Source organism: Podarcis gaigeae, assembly GCF_964106915.1.
Source record: "Podarcis gaigeae genome assembly, chromosome: 10".
Classification (NCBI taxonomy): domain Eukaryota; kingdom Metazoa; phylum Chordata; class Lepidosauria; order Squamata; family Lacertidae; genus Podarcis; species Podarcis gaigeae.
This window is the reverse complement of record NC_139686.1, coordinates 35,290,571-35,309,123: the sequence shown is the minus strand read 5'-3', so window position 1 is coordinate 35,309,123 and position 18,553 is coordinate 35,290,571. Positions and strand designations below refer to the sequence as shown.

General features: G+C 41.0%; 1 protein-coding gene across 2 annotated transcripts in view; it reads left to right on the top strand.

Annotated features, from left to right (window-relative positions):
- Positions 1 to 18,553, top strand: part of CFAP54 (cilia and flagella associated protein 54) — a 105,866-nt gene that overhangs the window by 57,775 nt on the left and 29,538 nt on the right. Inside the window, exons 35-45 of one of the 2 annotated variants that reach the window (XM_083698502.1) lie at positions 91 to 233; positions 3,406 to 3,603; positions 5,390 to 5,559; positions 7,356 to 7,583; positions 9,678 to 9,901; positions 10,006 to 10,138; positions 11,255 to 11,342; positions 13,848 to 14,000; positions 14,454 to 14,651; positions 15,014 to 15,101; positions 17,862 to 18,068. In XM_083698502.1, the coding sequence (XP_083554628.1) occupies positions 91 to 233; positions 3,406 to 3,603; positions 5,390 to 5,559; positions 7,356 to 7,583; positions 9,678 to 9,901; positions 10,006 to 10,138; positions 11,255 to 11,342; positions 13,848 to 14,000; positions 14,454 to 14,651; positions 15,014 to 15,101; positions 17,862 to 18,068 (1,830 nt within the window). The remainder of the gene's footprint in view (positions 1 to 90; positions 234 to 3,405; positions 3,604 to 5,389; positions 5,560 to 7,355; positions 7,584 to 9,677; positions 9,902 to 10,005; positions 10,139 to 11,254; positions 11,343 to 13,847; positions 14,001 to 14,453; positions 14,652 to 15,013; positions 15,102 to 17,861; positions 18,069 to 18,553) is intronic. The other variant, XM_083698503.1, reaches the window with a different exon arrangement.

Genomic DNA, 18,553 nt, shown 5'->3' with positions numbered 1-18,553 from the left:
CAGAATAATAAAGTTGCAATATTGTTAGTTTTTATGTAATTGATATCTCTTGCTTGCTCTTCTTAAATAATGAAATGTTTTGTTTTGCAGTTATCATGAACTAGACCCAGACGCATTCTCATTAATCAATTCAGGCACTATAGTGGTGGCAGCAACAACAGAGGAGCAACTGAAGACTTTTCAACTTCCGTATTTTAAGAGAACAATATCAGGAAAAATCCGTAAAAAAAATGGTAATTAAATTAAAAATACGCAATAACAAGATAACTGTAATCTTGCATATTAAAATCCATCAACCTTCTCTCCTGTTCTTGTCCAAACAATTAGGACATATAACAGTAACTATTTGGTTTCATAATGGATTTCTTTTCAATTTGTATTTCTTATAGAATGAGTTTAAAACAACTTTCTCCCTAGAGTGTAGTCCAGCAGATGGGTAGATACTGTCATCTGTCACCCAGGGGCAGGAAATGCAGTGTTGAGGGAGGTGGTTGCCTTGCTGTAGGCAGACACTCCCCCCCCCCATTTCCTGCCGCCCTTCTAGGCAGTTCTATTTCTCCTCCCTCGTTATTAGTCTCACTTTTTGAACTATTTTGTGCTTCCCTGTTCTTTCCTCCTTGTTGTTATCCTTAGTGAGTTTTTGAGTGATTTTGAACATATTTTTTCTGTCAGCTTTTGGTCTTCTTCCTTCTCCTCTTCTTATTGGCAGGTTTGGGTTTCTGTGTGTCAAGGGTTGTTAGTTTCCTATATTCCCATCTGATAGACTATCTTTCAGGAAGAAGGGGCTGTTGGCTTTATGTGTAAGAAATTTCTCCTAAGATCAGAGCCCGTCCTCTTTCATGTGGATAGATTGGCTTTCTGATTTTTATTTATTTTATTGCAATGTTCTTTTTTTCTTGCAGTGTTATTTGTTCTTAGCTTTTCAAATTGTCAAAATTGTTCAGTTCCTTTTATGTGTCAGAGAAGTAGTTCTTGTGTATTTTTGCCTATTTGCACTATTTTGCACTTTCTTATATTCTTATTTTTTTTTGTCTGTCACCATTCTCTTGTTGGAGCAATCTTTCGAGACAAAATGGACTGTGGTCTCTACATACAATGAGGCAACCTGCTTCCAGAACTCTGCATTTTCTGCCTGTGGGTGACAGATGGCAGTAGCTACCTATCTGATGAAATATTCTCCAGGAGAAATTTATTTCAGGTTATGCCAACAGCCACTATTATTGGGGTTAGCTGTTGATTCTCCTGATTGCAAGCATTGAGCCAGTGGCAAAACTAATGCATTATGAGTACGTAATGTTACTGAAGTGAATTCAGATGCTGATGGTGGGCGGGCTTAGTTTGATTGCATGGTGAAATATCTTCTGCATTCTTGTGCACCCAAGTCCTGGCTTTTCAAAATTCACAGACATTTTATCTTGCTGCTGACCAATTGGCATAGTTAGTTTTGCATGAGCTCCACATGTATTCCTTCCCCTGTGTCTCTTTTGTCTGTCTTAGCCAGTGCTTTATATTGTGCACCCCTGACCTCCTCCTCTAAGCCTTCCTCCACTCTGTTCTGATGCCCTGTAGTTTGAGGTGCATCACATACCACTATTAGTTCTATATCTGTTCTTGGGACTCTTGCTCCAAATATGCCTGGTGTTTCTAATAATGTCTGCTTTTTTGACTTCAATGCTATTGCTGCTGCTTCTTGGATTTAAGTTATTGATCCTATTTTGATTGCCTGCCTTGCAATTCTTACTGAAGTTTTATCCTGCCCATCTGCCCCAAGTTTCTATCTTAATTCTGCCTGTCTGTCTGATTCTGCCTGTCTGTCCCAGACATGATCTAGAGATACCGATGGACCATGGGATAGTCCTTTTATGACATAGCTATTTAATCAGAGTGAAAATGGACCCAGTAGGTCATACTCTATTCCTAATTTAAAGCAATCCTAAAAAAACAATGCATACAAAGAAGGGTTTGTACAGCCTCTTTAAGGAGCTTGTTCCTTTGCTGTTTAGGTTTAGATTTTTCTCAATGACTGGTCTTAAGACATGTCATTTAAATCACATTGTCTATCCTTAGGGGACTGGTGAGTAATTTTCCCTCTTCTTTCTGACATTCTTAGAAATATTTGAAAATGGTCTGCATGCTTACCATTCTCTCTCTCACTTGATTCCCGCCCCAGCCAAAGCATGCCCATTTCCTCCTGTTAGTTGCTTCCTGAACTGCAGTGCTCCAAGCTTGAAGACAGTATCGCCAGAGGTACTGCTTAATAGGTGTGCTTAATAGAACAGAGGTGTGCTTAATAGAACAAAATTAGAAAGCACAAATCTTCACATTGTTTAGTCTGTTATTCATGTAATCCTTATATCTTTCTTATTCCGTTGCATGTTCATATGTGGCTATTCTTTTTGTATTTCTAGTTCACACTGTTGAGAACAACATTTCCGTATCTTGTCCAGTTTAGGAGTAATGTGAAGACAGAGGCAAACAAAATAAAAGGGTGTCTCTCCGTATTACTTTGCTAACTTTTGATTTGGTGATTCAGTGCATTTTGTTATCAAATTGGGTTGGTGGTGGAAAATGGAACCTAATGGATTGCAAGCGTCAGTTTATCTGCTATTTGGAGACTGATTGATTTGGAGGCTTAGCAAGAGTCAGAATATTCCTTGTGGCTAACTTGACAAAATGGCTGATGAATTCTTCAGAACAGCCATAAAATCCAGAATGAAAAGCACTGCAATTGATTCCAGAGAATTGATCTAGTATTGATCTGTTTGTTTGTTTATTGCTTGTAGCTGTGTGCATAAGCACGTAGTTATGTAGTCAGTTAGGAGCATATGTTTAAAATAATTCAACCTCTTCAAAATCTTTCTCTGAAAGAAATAGGGTTTAGATCAGAACACAATTATTCATCCTGACAATTGATGGCTTTTAAACAAGCTTATCAATACTATCTTTAGTTTAAGTGAGCTTTCTCGGTTTCACTGTTTGCTGCTCCAGTCCTGCCTTTCTTTTATGAGGGTTTCCAGGGCTGCTTGGTGTAATGGCAAAAGGAAAACACAATTCCAGTGTCTCCTTGTTGCATTTCATAGGCTCGAATAGCCCTTCCACATCTGCTGACGTCCATTGCAGCAGATGCAGCCCTGTCTTCCTCTTGCATCACTTGTCAGGCGCAAGCTAGGGAATCAGAAGCCTAGTCATTCAGTGCAAGAACAGTGAACTCAGCCATTCAGCCACCAGAGCAGCTGTGAAATATGGTAGGACCTGTCACTGTTTTTTCAGATGGGCTTCTAGTTTGGCCTTTTGATAAGCTAGGGGGTACTTACACAATTCTGGAATCTCGAAAATACCAGCCCTGAATATCCTGCAGCCAACAGCTCATAGCAAGTCAAGACTTCCTTGCTCTTCTTTGCTCAGACACACTTGATTCCACCTCCCCTGTCTTCGATTCTGGTCCTTCCATGCCTGCTTCTGACCCCACTTTACAAAGTGCTTCTTCAGATGCTGTTTCCAGCTCAAGCCTACTTGACCACAGTAATTGTCTCACCCCTGAAACTGATGCCACAACGGATCCCACTGATCTTTCCCAGCAGTCATCTTCTGCCTCAGATTCAGGTGGGTTACTACATATTGGACAAATGTCTAACAGATGTTGAGTGGTTCCGTGATCTGAGGCATAAGGATTTCCCAACAAATACATCACTAACCTATCACTTTTGCAGAAGTTCCATCTAAGGGCTCACTATATTGTCAGGTGCTCCATTTCTGTGTCAGGTTCTAAGCTTATGTTTCAGGCATCAGATGAGGATGAGATCAGGTGATTGCCAAGTCTTTGGATAGATGAGGATTCAAAAATAGAAGTTGTCAATGCATAAAGGAGCATATATAAGGCATTGCGGAACAGGACAAGCTGAAGAGCATACAAGGATGTCAGGACGTGTTATTAAAAAATATAGTAAAAAAAAGCCATCAATTTGCTTTCCTTGGTGATATAGTGGACAAGACTAAATAAAGAGCATCAATGAACCAGAATGCTATATGGGAGAAAGGGAAAAATGGCAGTTTCTCCATAGTCATCTAGAGGGTTCTGCTAACTGTTCCGATACATCTTCAGTTCCTTTCTCTTACCAGATGGCCTCATCGGAGGAACTGACACCTGGCCCTCAGTGCTGTCATTCTGAGACTCACAACATTTAACACTCAGCTTGGAGGGGGCAGATATGATCTCAGAAAGATACAGAGTCTGTCATGATCATGGGAGTGCCCACCAGAGAAGGCATGAGGCAGACCTTTTGCAGCTGAGGCCAGATGTCCAAGCTGAGGGCAGATGTCGCTTTCTGTAGCTGCTAGCTCCTTTTGGGGTAATGGGATTTCTGGTTGTGGGGATCTTCCTCCCAAGGACTCTCTGGTTTAGCCATCTGTGTCTGGCATCAGAGATGTCTTCTCAGATGAAGGGGTGTGGCCTCTGGTACCTGCAGGCTCACACAGCATCGACTGGGAAGTGAATCTATTCTCAGCATTCCAGTTGCCAGAGGTCTCAGCCCCCAATGAGTCCTGATCCAAGGCCATGATGGAGTCTACTCATTCCAAACTTGTGTGATTCATTGAATTATAGATGTACTGATTAAAATCATATCCTTTGTAATGTTTATTTATATACATTCCAGAAGGTTATCGAGCATGTTTCTTTCTTGTATATTTACAATAAAACTGCAACTGTTCCTTTAGTATTAACCAGTCAATATAACTATGGACTAGAAAGATTACTTCTCACAGTATGTAAATAGAGAGAGGTCTGTAGCTCAGTGGAAGAGCATCTGCTTTAGATGTAGAAGGTCTCAGGTTCAGTATTTGGTATCTCCAGGCAGGGCTGGGAGAGATTCCTACCCAAAGTGCTGGAGACCTGCTGCCAGTCACTAAACAGCACTGACCTAGATGAACCAATGGCTTTGCAAGCCAGTTTCCACCATGCCCCAGGTTGCTCTCAACAGTAGGTACAGTTCTTATGTAGGCCTCCTCTTTTGGGGTGACTGGTTTATGGGCTGTTGGTCTCCACACACTTGGGTCCAGAGCTCCTATGTCTTTCCTGTGGAAGAAGGAGGCTCCATGTTTCCCCATTTTTCATTAAGGTTGAGACCCTGTAGCTGTTCTCCTTCCGTCCCATCGGGCATACAGATAAGAGGACCCCATCGTGCTTCTTTTAACACAGGTGGGGAGCCTCCAGGCAATGTCTAAACATGGTATTCTCAGGTGTAGGGATTGGGACCTACTTAAGGGTTAAGGTACTGGCAAAAGACCGTTGAGTCCCTGCAGCCCATCTTATTAACAGGTCTGGAAACTACTCATTCTGATGTCTTTGAAAATGTGTCCTCAATTTAACTCAAATGTTGTTTGTTTTTAGATCCATTATATTTTTCTGATCACAACATTAAGCCAGATGAAAAAGATACCCCGCGACCTCAGGGACTACCTCAGGGATATGTTACCGTAAAAGAACGTGAAAAAGCGCAATCTTACTCATCTTTGCTGGAGCATTTTGTTAAAATCTTTCTACATTTTAGAAGAGCGGCGGTAATGTTTTTCTTGAATTAATGTGTTTATGTTATTGTATTAAAATGTATCTACCAGTTTCAATAGGTGATACAAACATTTGTTTCTTGTACTTCTATTAACTTCATCTTCTATTCCAGATCTCAGTAGTGTAGTCTAGTAGAAAGGGCTCAGATCATCTAGGTCTTCCTAACCCTTTAAAGCAGGAGTCTGAGAAAGCTTGGCAGCAGCCCATCTGTCATTCACTCACTTTTGTCACCTCTTTGCTTCTTAACCCACTCCTTGTGTCAGTTAGGACAAGAATCCTCCAAGAGATGACTTAGAAGGCTTTTTCAGCTCTAATTTATATTTTACCTCTTTTCTTTTCCTAACAATTCATGGAGGAGAGTGTTCGTTACGTGACACATAAACCTTTGCACACATCCCCCCCCATCTTATTGCTGAAACAGTGAGGGAGTCCCAGTATAACTTCAAAAACCATTTGATCCTTCCTCAAATACTTCGGCGAAAACAGCCATGAATAGCCATGAATATTCCAGCAGGGGAAACACAATTTTGACATACAATGAGCATTTTTCCGTGATGTGCAAACAATAACAGTGGTCCTAGGTGGCAGTGCTGTCCAGAACTATGGCTAGTGGCCACCATCTTTAATTGGGGAAGGGGGGCTTGTAGCATTGTACATATCCCACATATCTCTGGAAGAAGTCAGAAAGACAGCAAGAAGCCCTTTAGCAAACACAAAGAACACTCCTAAGCATTTTCACGCTAGAGAAAGTAGAAGGCCAATAATGAGTTTCTGGGTAGCCTGTTGCCTAGATGCCAGCTTTCAGACCAGCAGGAGTTTTTTCCTAGCTGGAAATAGTACCTGGTGCATACTTTCTAAAATAGGAATCAGAAGAATTCCTTTTCTTGGTTTCTCTTATTGTATTTACTAAAACCTTTTAAAAGGCAACACCAGAATTATTTACAGTAGGTAGAACTTTGTTGCCTTTTGCTTTAAGTAAATGAATGCATCCCTAAATAATATGGTAAATGCAATCTTATATTGGATTGTGCTGTCTTTTCTGAATGGCCCCCTCAGGGAGCACAGTACACAGTGCTATAAAGCCCAAACCTCTCCTTAGAAGGGACTTGTCCAGCTTCCTAAGCACATGCTGTTCTACTGAGCACAGCCTAATACCATGTAGGCTCAGAACCTCATTTCTGTAATGATTATGTTGCACAAAGTGAAGCCACATTCATAATGAATGTCACCACTTCACATGCATTAGATCAGCAGCATGGAAATATGTTAGAAATTATAGCTAGGGAATGTACAAGTGGAAAAACACCAGTAAAATATGAATAGGTTTTGTGAATATATCTTGAAATGGCTGACAAAGATTATCAGAAAGCTGTAGTTTTAATCACTGTCTGGCTGCTTGGCTATAGAAGGGTAACATGCAGCCCTTTGCTCTCTCTATTTATTTCCTTTTATTTTCTGTTGTTTCTTTTCAGCAATAGCCAACCTCTCTCCTCTCAGTTATTTTCCTGTGTATGAATTGGATATTTTTGTGTTTTCGGCTGCCTGAGAATTCAGTGGGGTAGTCTGCATGCTATAGAGGGAAGTTTGTATCCTTTTTTTTCTATTGAAAAGTAAGAATGAAGAAGTAGTTAACATATTTTCCCGTCTATAAGTCACCCCAATATATAAGGACCCCCCTCCATTTTTGGGGACTCAGTTTTAAGAAAATGGTTTGTGTTTTAATGCTGACACCACTGAGAAATCTCCAAGCTCCACTCATCAGACTTGTATCTGACACTTTACCATCCAGGTTTTAGCCTACCGTGGTGGCCACTGGACGTTGCTTCAGAACGTGTGCCGAGACCTTTGGACCTATACTCAGGAAGCGCAGTCAATTATTAGACATTCACAATCTTTTCATGCACCATTTCCTATTACCAAGGAGTTGTTTCATGACACCATTTGGCTGCCATATTACATGGCATCAGATATGTTGCTTGATATGGTGGTTGATCTGCAGGCTACTGATTCTGTTAAGGTAAATATATTTTATTGAGGTTGTCTGCATACTGTATTCAGCTTCATTTCTGATTTACAAGCAGCAAAAAAAAAAAAAGTATTTTTACTAAAGGATTTTTTTCCTTTGTTCTTGTTCTTGGCTTATTTAAACCTTTCAGCTACTATCCAGTGTACAATTTATATTACAATATGGCTTCTAAAAACACAAACCTTAAACAGGACTAGCTAATCTTTTGGGGGGGGGCACATTAATGGATAGCCACCCCTTTGAGGTCTGCATCCCAGTGGTTGATGTGGTTGGTTTATATGTGTGCATACACATATTGCACATACATACATAAAGACCACTCACTCATGCTTGCCACATTTGCACATTCACCATACAAGCAGTATACACATACATTGCACAAACTCAAACACAAACCAGACATGAAATCGCTACTCGTAATACACTCATGCATAAAGACACCTACACACACACACACACACACCATTTTCAGCACTTTCATTCTTGCGCTGGGGTGGGCGTGGCTGAAAATGCTGCAGAGGTCATTCTATTTATTCTAGAGGTAGAAGTGCTGCCTTTTAAAGAGCAGGCTAAGGACTTTATTTCCAATCTTAGCATTGTGGCGCTTAGCACCAGGATTGCAGATAAAACATAGTTCTGCCTCTTCTTTATCTCTAAAGAGCAGACAGATCACTCTCTAAAGAGCAAGGAAAATGCTTTATCTTCCAATCAGATTGGAAGATAGAGCTAAAGGGGTTGATGGGTCACTTCCTGTGGCTTGGACTGTGGGTTAGACTTGCTTGCTTTAATCAAACGTTCGATTTGTGGTCATCACATGTTCCAAATTATTGTTGTTGTTGTTGTTATTTGCATACCACCCTTCATCCGCAAATGCCAGGGCAATTCACAAAACAAAATAAAAACAAGAACAAGCACATAATTCAAATCACACATTGGTATTTTTCAACTTCTGTTTTCTAAAATGATATAAAATTTCTGAGTGTTGTATTACGATGAATTGGAAACAATGTTGTTTGGGATATTAAAAAGAAGGATAGGTCTTACTTGAATAGTAGATTTATTAGGTGGGAGAGGAATAGCCCAATCCAAATCCAAAGACTTCATCGTCCACCGTAATAAATGGTGTGTGTACTTGTGTATGTGTAAAACCTGAAAGATCATCTCACCCCTTATATAACAAATTGATTGCTGCTCTCTGCAGGTGAGGACCTTCTGCACACATCTTATCAGGAGGTCAGTTCTGCACAATGTAGACATCAGGCCATTAGTGTTGTGTCAACTACCCTTCAGAATTTCCTTGAATATCAGTTTGGTGGTATCTGTGTTGTGTTTTTGGCATCTGCTGAAGACTTCCTCCCTAAACAAGACTGTTGAGTTGAGGTCTTTCCCAGTCTTACAGCTGCATTGGAATTGCTATTAAGATTCAGTTCAGTTTTAGCAAACAGCCATTACACGCATAAAAATAACAACAACAATGCTGCTACTAATAGTGGTTTACATTTCTACTCCCCAACCTTTTTAGGGGATAAATCATTTCCCATACTCCCTTTAAATTTTGTTACACGAATTTATAGAGCCTTAGTAAGAAAATTGGATGTTCTAAAGGATATATACTTCTCTACATCAGACAACAGAATACAAGATTTTTAAAATGTTTTATCTCTTGTATTTTGCTGCCCAGAGTGCCTTTTGGAGGAGGGGTGGCTATAAACAAAACAAAGAAACAAACAAATGGTGCAGCTGTGCAGCTCAGGATATCGAGCGCAGGAGTATTCAATGTTGTGCCCTCCAGATGTTGGGCTACAAATCCCATCCCTGACCGCTGGCCACACTGGCTAGGGCTGATGGGAGTTGCAGCCCGAGAACATCTGGAGGATACCGCATTGACCACCTCTGATGCTCTATATCCAGAAAGGCTAGTTGAATAGATTTTTGAGGATAAGAAAAGCCTGGCTCATTTGCAGAACATTTATGAACCACAAAAGAACCCAGCGCATGAAGGTTATGGCCTGAATATCTGAAACTGGGACTTGATAAAAACTATTTGGAATCCTTGCTTTACTATTCTCTGTTTTGAATTTATAGATTGTTGAAGCTGAAGGAGATTTCTGTGTTCCAAGTTGTGTAGGCGGCATAGCTCAAGATGAAGGCGGTTCTAACTTTTCATTTGAGTATCCGTTTGATGATATCTGTGTTGTTGATTTGCAAGGAGTACGTAATTTGGTTCTGCGAACTATTGAGCTTCTATTTTTTTTGAAGAAGTGGGAATCACTAGTATACATAGCCATGCAGTTCAACACAATTACACAGTAAGTAACATATGTGCTCTTTTTGAAGGGAAAAATGTGTGTGGTTTTTTTTAGAAATAAAATGTTAGCAGTTTTTAATTTTGAAATCTATCTGATTTTTCTAGTGAGAGATATACAGAGCAATTGATTCCACTGTTGGTATATGCTCAGAGACAACTGCAGGAAAGAGCGCAAGTCCGCGACTCTACTACCTCACACCCTAAATTCAAATATCTTGTTACTGACACCGGACGCAAGGTGAAATGTTTTAGATGAGCTTACTTTGAGTCCTACATGTGAAAACTTGGAGGCAGACAACATTTCCACATGCCCCTTCATTCTAAAGTTCCAGGAGGGAGTGGGGTTCTGCAACAATTTAAAATACAACATTATAAAACAAAAAAACACCGTCACAAAAAATACGATGGGTCCCCAATATATACATCTCAGGTGTGGAAGACCAGGGCAAAGATATGTGACTTAATGGTGGAGGATATGTAGGAAATAAATTTCTATACTGCCCTTCATCTGAGGACCACAGGGTTGTTCACAAAATAAAAGGTTAAGGGACCCCTGACCATTAGGTCCAGTCGTGGACGACTCTGGGGTTGCGGCGCTCATCTGGCTTTATTGGCCAAGAGAGCCTGCGTACAGCTTCCGGGTCATGTGGCCAGCATGACTAAGCCGTTTCTGGCGAACCAGAGCAGCGCACGGAAACGCCGTTTACCATCTCGCTGGAGCAGTACCTATTTATCTACTTGCACTTTGTGCTTTTGAACTGCTACGTTGGCAGGAGCTGGGTCCAAGCAACAGGAGCACACCCCGTCGCGGGGATTTGAACTGCAGACCTGCTGATCGGCAAGCCCTAGGCTCTGTGGTTTAACCCCAGCACCACACACATCCCTTAGTTTACAATATAAAAACACAAAAATGCATAACATAGCAAAAAACAAAAACTACTCCTCCCCAACACACACAGTTTAAAGGTAATAGATTATATAGTTAGCCAAAGGCCTGGGTAATATTCTTACATTGCTCTGTAGCAATACTATCCAACCTGGTGACCTCTAGATGCTTTTGGACAACAATTCCCATCAGCTTAAGCCATCATGGTCAATGTTGATGGGAGAGCTAACACCATTTCAAGGGCACCACAATGGGTACTAGTGCACAGACCCTCATTTTGAAGCATGTCAGTTAAAGATGGTGAACATTTGTTTTGATTGTTTGCACATCTAAATTATTTCTCTGCAAGGAATTTTCAGAAATCAAGTTTTAGGTAACCAAATATTGACAAAAAAATCTGAGTTTAGTCACATTATTTCGAAAACATTGCCAATAGATGTTACAGTGTGGAAAACATTTTTCTCTTAGGTGCGCTGTAGAGACTTTGTTGCGATAAAGCTGCATGCTGCTGCCAAATGTAATGAAACAACGGATGAGGATGGATTTGATAGTAAAGGTCAGAGCACATACTGATATATAAGTCCTTTTCATCTTCAGAAGGTTTTCTGTTCATGTCCTTTTGGAGTACTATGGCAATATTTTTATACTATGTCTAAATAGGCCATGCCTCAGTCTCATGCAGCCAGCCAATTCTGTGAGAAAAATGATATTTACCATATTCTGTTCTGTTTTCCTGTGATACTGGATCTTGATTTTTTGATGGAGCTGCAGGGGCCTTTCATTGAAGAGGCAGATGAGTCTACTTCTGTTCTGTCTTTTTCCTTCTGAATTAGGATTTGGGTACTTTGCTGCAGCTCTTGCTGATCCAATTTAAAAGGAGCCCTTTACCTCACCCTAGTTAACTTTTTGAATGATATGGTTTTATTTTGCTGATGAGGAAAACAACCAGTGTAGAGGCACAAGTTACTAATAATATGGTGGAGCTGGGATTGGTCTTGATAGATGCCAAGGGACCTAAACTGGGGATTCAGGCAAGAAGCCCTGGCTCCTCCCTTGCTAAACCTCTGGGACAGCTGGTTGGCCAATGGGGTTACTAGCTGGATCTTTTTTGTACTGTGCCACCCATTTAATAGCCAGAAAGGATACTGTTCCTTAGTCACTCATTCTGATCTGAGGACCAAAAGGGGCCTTGGTGGTGTTCTGTAAAACAGTTCCACTTCCGAGTGGGATGGTGTTGCGGTCAGATCACATGGCCTCCACACGCAGCGGGGGTTGGTGAAGTCCCGTGTCATGGCCCCCGGCCGGCCAATCCAGTTGCCTGGGGGGCGTGGCTTACCCCTTTTAAACCACAGCGCAGCAAGGGGATCTCCCTCTTGTTCCGGCTTGAGTGGCGGCTAGGTATTGGTAAAACCTTGTTTGGGGGAGGGGAGGTGTGGCCATCACCTGCCCCTCCATACTAAAGGGTATTCTGTTAAAGGAATCTGGTGGTCGTGGTTCCTGTCCGAAGCCCAGGTGGAGGCTAGGGCCATGGCACGACCTTCCGGTGACTCTAGGGGAGCTTCCAGTTGATGTGCATCAACAAGCTCCCCCTACTGGTGGTTAAGCCTTCTGAGACTTCCTGCAGGTGGGCAGGAGTCAGATATAGTCGGTTCAATTCCAATGCCTAAGCCAATACCACTCACATTCTGTAACCAGTAAAGTTGTGGCCTAAATTTTGCCCATTAACCTAAAATATGGTGTCCACGTGTTATTGTTGTTGTTTAGTTGTTTAGTCGTGTCCAACTCTTCGTGACCCCATGGACCAGAGCACGCCAGGCACTCCTATCTTCCACTGCCTCCTGCAGTTTGGTCACACTCATGCTGAACACTGTCCAACCATCTTGTCCTCTGTCATCCCCTTCTCCTTGTGCCCTCCATCTTTCCCAACATCAGGGTCTTTTCCAGGGAGTCTTCTCTTCTCATGAGGTGGCCAAAGTGTTGGAGCCTCAGCTTCACGATCTGTCCTTCCAGTGAGCACTCAGGGCTGATTTCCTTCAGAATGGAGAGGTTTGATCTTCTTGCAGTCCATGGGACTCTCAAGAGTCTCCTCCAGCACCATAATTCAAAAGCATCAATTCTTCGGCGATCAGCCTTCTTTATGGTCCAGCTCTCACTTCCATACATCACTACTGGGAAAACCATAGCTTTAAGTATACAGACCTTTGTCGGCAAGGTGATGTCTCTGCTTTTTAAGATGCTGTCTGCTTTTTAAGACGCTGTCACGTGTTATTATTCAACATAAAGGGGAGGCCTCGGGGTTTTGACATGCAAATGTTGATCCAGACTTAGGTCCTCAATCTGTACAACTCATTGCATTGAATAACCACACAGTGCCCATTCATATTATTACTAAGCTAAACTATGGCAGTCACTTTGCTCCTTTCCTGCTCCTTCTGCTGCCATGCTACCCATGACTAAGCCATGGCTTGTGGTTTTCCTCACTCAAGACAAACCATCAGCTGGAACCAAGGATTGTTCTAGGGTTAACTGCTTGAAATTTGTCTGAGAAAGACATACCATTAAATTAGGTTTAGCCATTAAGCTAAGACAAACCATGGCTGAGCCCTGTATGTGTAGCATCAGGACTGGGGGAGGAGTGCTGATCATTTATTTCAGAATCCACATTTTTTCTCATTCACACCAAGCCATGGTTGGGTATAGCGCTATATGCAAACTGTGTCAGAAACTCCTTGTCCTTATTTAATGCTTGATCTAGAATCTGGTATTTTAGCCTTCAATCACATTAGCATGACACCTTTGGTCTTTGGCCTGCCTGTACTTGAATCAGACTCTTCAGCTGTGGCCTGTCTTGGAGTTTGGCCAAGGCCTGACATACCTCTCTTCTGATTCGAGGAAATAAGTTGTACCCTTTCACCAGTGTTAAAACAAATTGTGTTTGTTGTCTGTTTCAGACCAATGTTGTCAAATGTGAAACAAAATCATTGAAGCATTTAAAACGTTTGCTGTAAAAGAAAGGAAAGATCCATATTTAGGTTTTAATATATTTATTGCTTCAATTAAGATGCGGATCAAGGAAGAGCACTGGTTTCTGTTCCTCTGGATGTGTCAGATGCACTGCAGTGTTTCAGTGAAAGCCTGGAAAAAGCAAAATACCACAGTAGATCTATTAAATATAGCAGGAAATTGCTTGCATTATTTCTTGCTCACACACAAGGTGAGTAATTGCTATAACATCTGTTGGTTAACAACAAGATTGTGTGTACAATTGATCTACTTTAAGAAGTCAAATACTGGAAAGCTTAGTGTGAAAAAGAAGGTAATTATTAATGCAGATGCTTTTTATATTCATACGAGAAGTTATGAGTTTGGTGATATAACCACTACATGGTTATCTTAGTTGAGGACCATTGTTCTCTTACATCTGCACCAGCCTTAAATGTGAATATCTTTGGCAAATTAATTTTAATTCTGTGTTTGTAGAATTTATACAGATTCTGTATTTGCAGCCAATAGATTGTGTTGGCTAGGAAGTGTAAATAAGCATTTTTTTTCCTGGAATTACAGAGCATTACCTTTGAAATTAATCTTTTTCTACAATTAATTGCCACCAGAATCAAAATCTTTTGGATAGAGTATATTCAGTATATTAATCACTTTTCTAATCTAGAGTGTGGAAGAGTAGACACAAGATGGAAGGCATCTTCACATGGAAAAGTGGAATTTATGATGGGGGCTGAGTTCACATATCAGCCAGAACCACCTGATTTTTCTAATGAAAATTTTACTAGCATTAGTTTGGTTCAAGGCAACTCCATTCCCCGGTCAAAACTGTCAGTAGTCATCTCTTCATATGAGCAAACACTTGGTAAGATTATAATTTGTTTTGCTTCCCTTACAAATATATATGTACAGATATATACTTACAAGTATGTGTCCACAAATTTTGGTGGCATATAGTCTATCCCATGAAAGTTCCTTCTGTACCCATATGCTTTTTTCTACTGTAGAAAAGATCTTTGGCTGAGATCCTGAGTTAGCTCCCCATCCCCTGATTTATTGTTAAGTGGCTTTGGGATTTTTATGGGGATTCATAAGTGAAATAAATGAATAATATTATTTAGGATAATGATTTATTTCTGAATTCATATAAGTTGATTTACATAAATATATTAAGTGTGTATTAATATTTATATTTTTTAAAATTCTCCTTCAACCAATGAAAAACAGAGGCTCTTCAAAAAAATGATCAGCAAGACCTCATGGTGCAGGCTTTCAGTGAACTCGGAAATATTCACTTTTATACAGGAAACAAAAGGTATCTATAGTGCAACAGATATAAAATGAAACTGTCCTTAAATTTTCAGTTTTAATGCATAATTAGCTAAAGCATAGCTAAAGGCTGTTAACTGAAGTCTAGGGGCCTGCAAATACTATTGTTTTGATTGAGACAAGGTTTTATGTTCAAGTGTGTGCCAGTGTTGCTGACATATGCTTTGCTTGCGTTTGCATCATAAATTTTGTGGGAATCCCTTGTTAAGAGTGGCGAAGGGCTTTACAGCCGTTCTCTTTCCACCTTCTGATAGGAAGCACTTGGAGCAGGTACTTCAATCCCAACCTGCAACTGCACATGTGGTTGCTTGAATCAAGTGGGTATTTCAGAGGAAAATAAGGAAAACCATTGTACATAATAAGTCAGCTAGTGGTCGGTTTTTATTTTTATGTGATTTTAATTGCTATAAACAGCTTTAATATTTTTAAATGAAATTGTGATAAACAGGGTTGTTGTTTTTTACAATAACTAAGTAAAATGTGATTGTATGAACTGAAAAACAAAACAAAACACAAAAGTTAGCTTTGAAGGAAAGTGTCCCTACTTTAATTTAGGTCTTAATGTGCATTTGGTTTTAGTTTTAACATTTCCCCATTTCCAGGGGAAGGTCAGCAGAGTGGCCAGAAGGCAGAAGAGATTGTGTTCCGTTAACCATCCTTTGCTGGCGGAAGAATAGCACTGTAATTTATAGAGCCTTCATAACTGGGCCAATTTCTTGTGGGGTTCAAGCAACCCTTGGGGAGGCAGGATTGCCAGCATGCATCCAGTTCTGCTCCTGCCTTTGGTTGAAGTGTAGCCAGTCATTATCACTCTTGCTCATCTTTCAGTTACTTCTCTCTGAATTTCTTCTAAACCTTTCCTCGTCTGTCGTAGGGAATTAGTAATAGTCCTCCTTCCCCATGGGCACATTCCCCTCTGGTTCCCTTCACTCCGTAGCTGTTATTTTTATTTCCCACCCTCTGCCACGCAGTTACTTGGGCAGCACCCAGTACCCACACCAGGTACTACCGCCAGGATGCTTTGGATTCGGCATTTGGCAGGTGGTCCTGCAGCAGGTCCTCCTGCCACAACCTCTTGCCCTTGCACTCCCACCCTAGAAAGGTTAGAATCCCACTCTATTGATCTTTCACTGGAAATTGGGGAGGAAATACAGTTGTACCTGCTTGAAGCGTACTTTTCCATTTCCTAATGAAAGGTCGGCAGACCCTGCCCTAGTTGGGTTGGCTGCAGGATTCTTGTTATTAGCACAAGTCCCATTGACATTGGGAGGTGGTATGTTTTCTTTCTGCCCTTACACTCCCGGCTGTCAAGCTTTGCGAGTCCATGACCTGAATGCCTGTTGGACGTCCTGACTCCCAAAAAGTTGCTGCCTGCCTTTGGATCACTAGGTGGAGCCCTCAATCCACGCTGCTGACCTTTCACTAGGAAATGGAAAACTACACATCAGGCAACTGCAACCGTACTTTTAAAAGTGCAAGTGGTTTGCATGCATGTCAGTGGGGTGCGAGGCTTCTGTATGCAGTTGAGTGCTGGATTTGGCCTGGGAAAATGTCTCTGTGTGTGCAGTTTAAGTAGATTAATATTTGCTGCAACCTGAGAGGTGTGGAGGGCATCTATCTTACAATATTTACTGTATACAACATTGCAGGCCTCCTATAAAGCATCCTTGCTCAGCACAGTCCCCTTCCTTGCAACAGGGTTTGACAATGGCCTAAACTGCAAGATTGTTCTATACTACTTCCAGAGCCCAAGTGTTGGGATTTATCAATGGACAATACCTTTATCCCATTCTGAGCCTGACCTGAAGTATTCAGTGTAAGCAACACTGCAGGGCAATCAGATCTCTTCCAGCTATAGTCGCCTCCAACCTTCATAATGGGCATGATGAATTGCATTTGCTTTGGAATTTGCCTAGGTTTCCTTAGTTCCTACCTGGGAAGCAGCTGCTTTTCAGCATCCCTGTGTGGATTGTCCCACTGTTTCTGAAAAAGAGAGGGAAATCATGTATTCACCTGCCAATTTCACTATTTCTGGGAGGCAATGACATCTCTGATTGATGTGGGGTATTTATGTTCCTGTGTTTCCTGGCCATGTCACTTAAAAAACACAGACATCATGGAGTTGGCAGGGACCTTGAGGGCCATCTAGTTCAGTCTCCTGCATTGCACAATCTCAACATGTGGTACCCATCCAATTTCAAACCATACCAGACCCTGCTTAGCTTTGCAAACATACCAGCAATTTTATTGCCGCACCACTAGGTGGATAGTGTATGTGTGTGTGTGTGTGTCCGGCCCCTCCTTAGATTTCTTTTTTTTTGTTAAGTTGCAGACCAAGTTACAGATAGGTAGCCGTGTTGGTCTGCCATAGTCAAAACAAAAAAAATTCCTTCCAGTAGCACCTTAAAGACCAACTAAGTTAGTTCTTGGTATGAGCTATCGTGTGCATGCACGATATCTGAAGAAGTGTGCATGCACACGAAAGCTCATACCAAGAACTAACTTAGTTGGTCTTTAAGGTGCTACTGGAAGGATTTTTGTTTTGTTTTGCAGACCAAGGTATAGGAAGAGTGACTGGAAAAAAATATGCCTCTTGTGTTTGATTTTCCAGTTTTTGCAGTTCGCACTGCATTTCATTAACCTGTTACATCTGTGCTTGAAGGTGTGGTGCCAAATAAAATATTTTCATTATCTTGCATTTTAATAAATGTCAGTGAAACATTGGATATTTTTAAATGTTTTTCAGAGCTGCTTTCAAATGCTGGTGTCAAGGCCTTGATGGAGTCCTGAAAATAGTTGATGCACTTAATCACTGGCACAAGTTAGACGGCTTGTCAGAGAATGCCACTGGCAACTTGGCAAATAGCTCTCAAGGTTACTGTGAGAAATTTGTTTCTCGGGGTGGAATTTGGGGTTGCTTACAAGGAGCAATCTTAGCAGCCAAAATAGCTCAGTGAGTATATAATGCAGCCTTCTCAGCCACTGATCCTAGAATAATTCATGCGTATATAATAAAGGATAGAATACTTCTTATTGTTAATGAAGTTCTTTTTTAAAAAGCGCCTATCAGAAATACTGATAAATAAATCATTCAAACATGCTGTCTAAGTTTGTATTCATACTGCATCTTTATCCAAGTTACCTTGTACAGGCAATCTTCATTTTGTGCAGGGCTTCTGTTCCAGACCCCCACACGCGTCGGTGGAGCCTGCATAAGCCCACTTTGCCCAGCTCCGCCCCACTCCTCCCCTTTTCATGATGTCTTTATGACATTTGGGAGCTGCTTCCAGGTTCGACGCCATGCTTGTGTGCATGATCGCGTATCATTTGCATGTGCCTAAAGCAGGAATTGCCTGTAATTTCATGTCGGTTTTTTACTATCATTTGAATTTAATATGTATTTCCAGAAAAATATAAAATATTTAATATAAAATAACA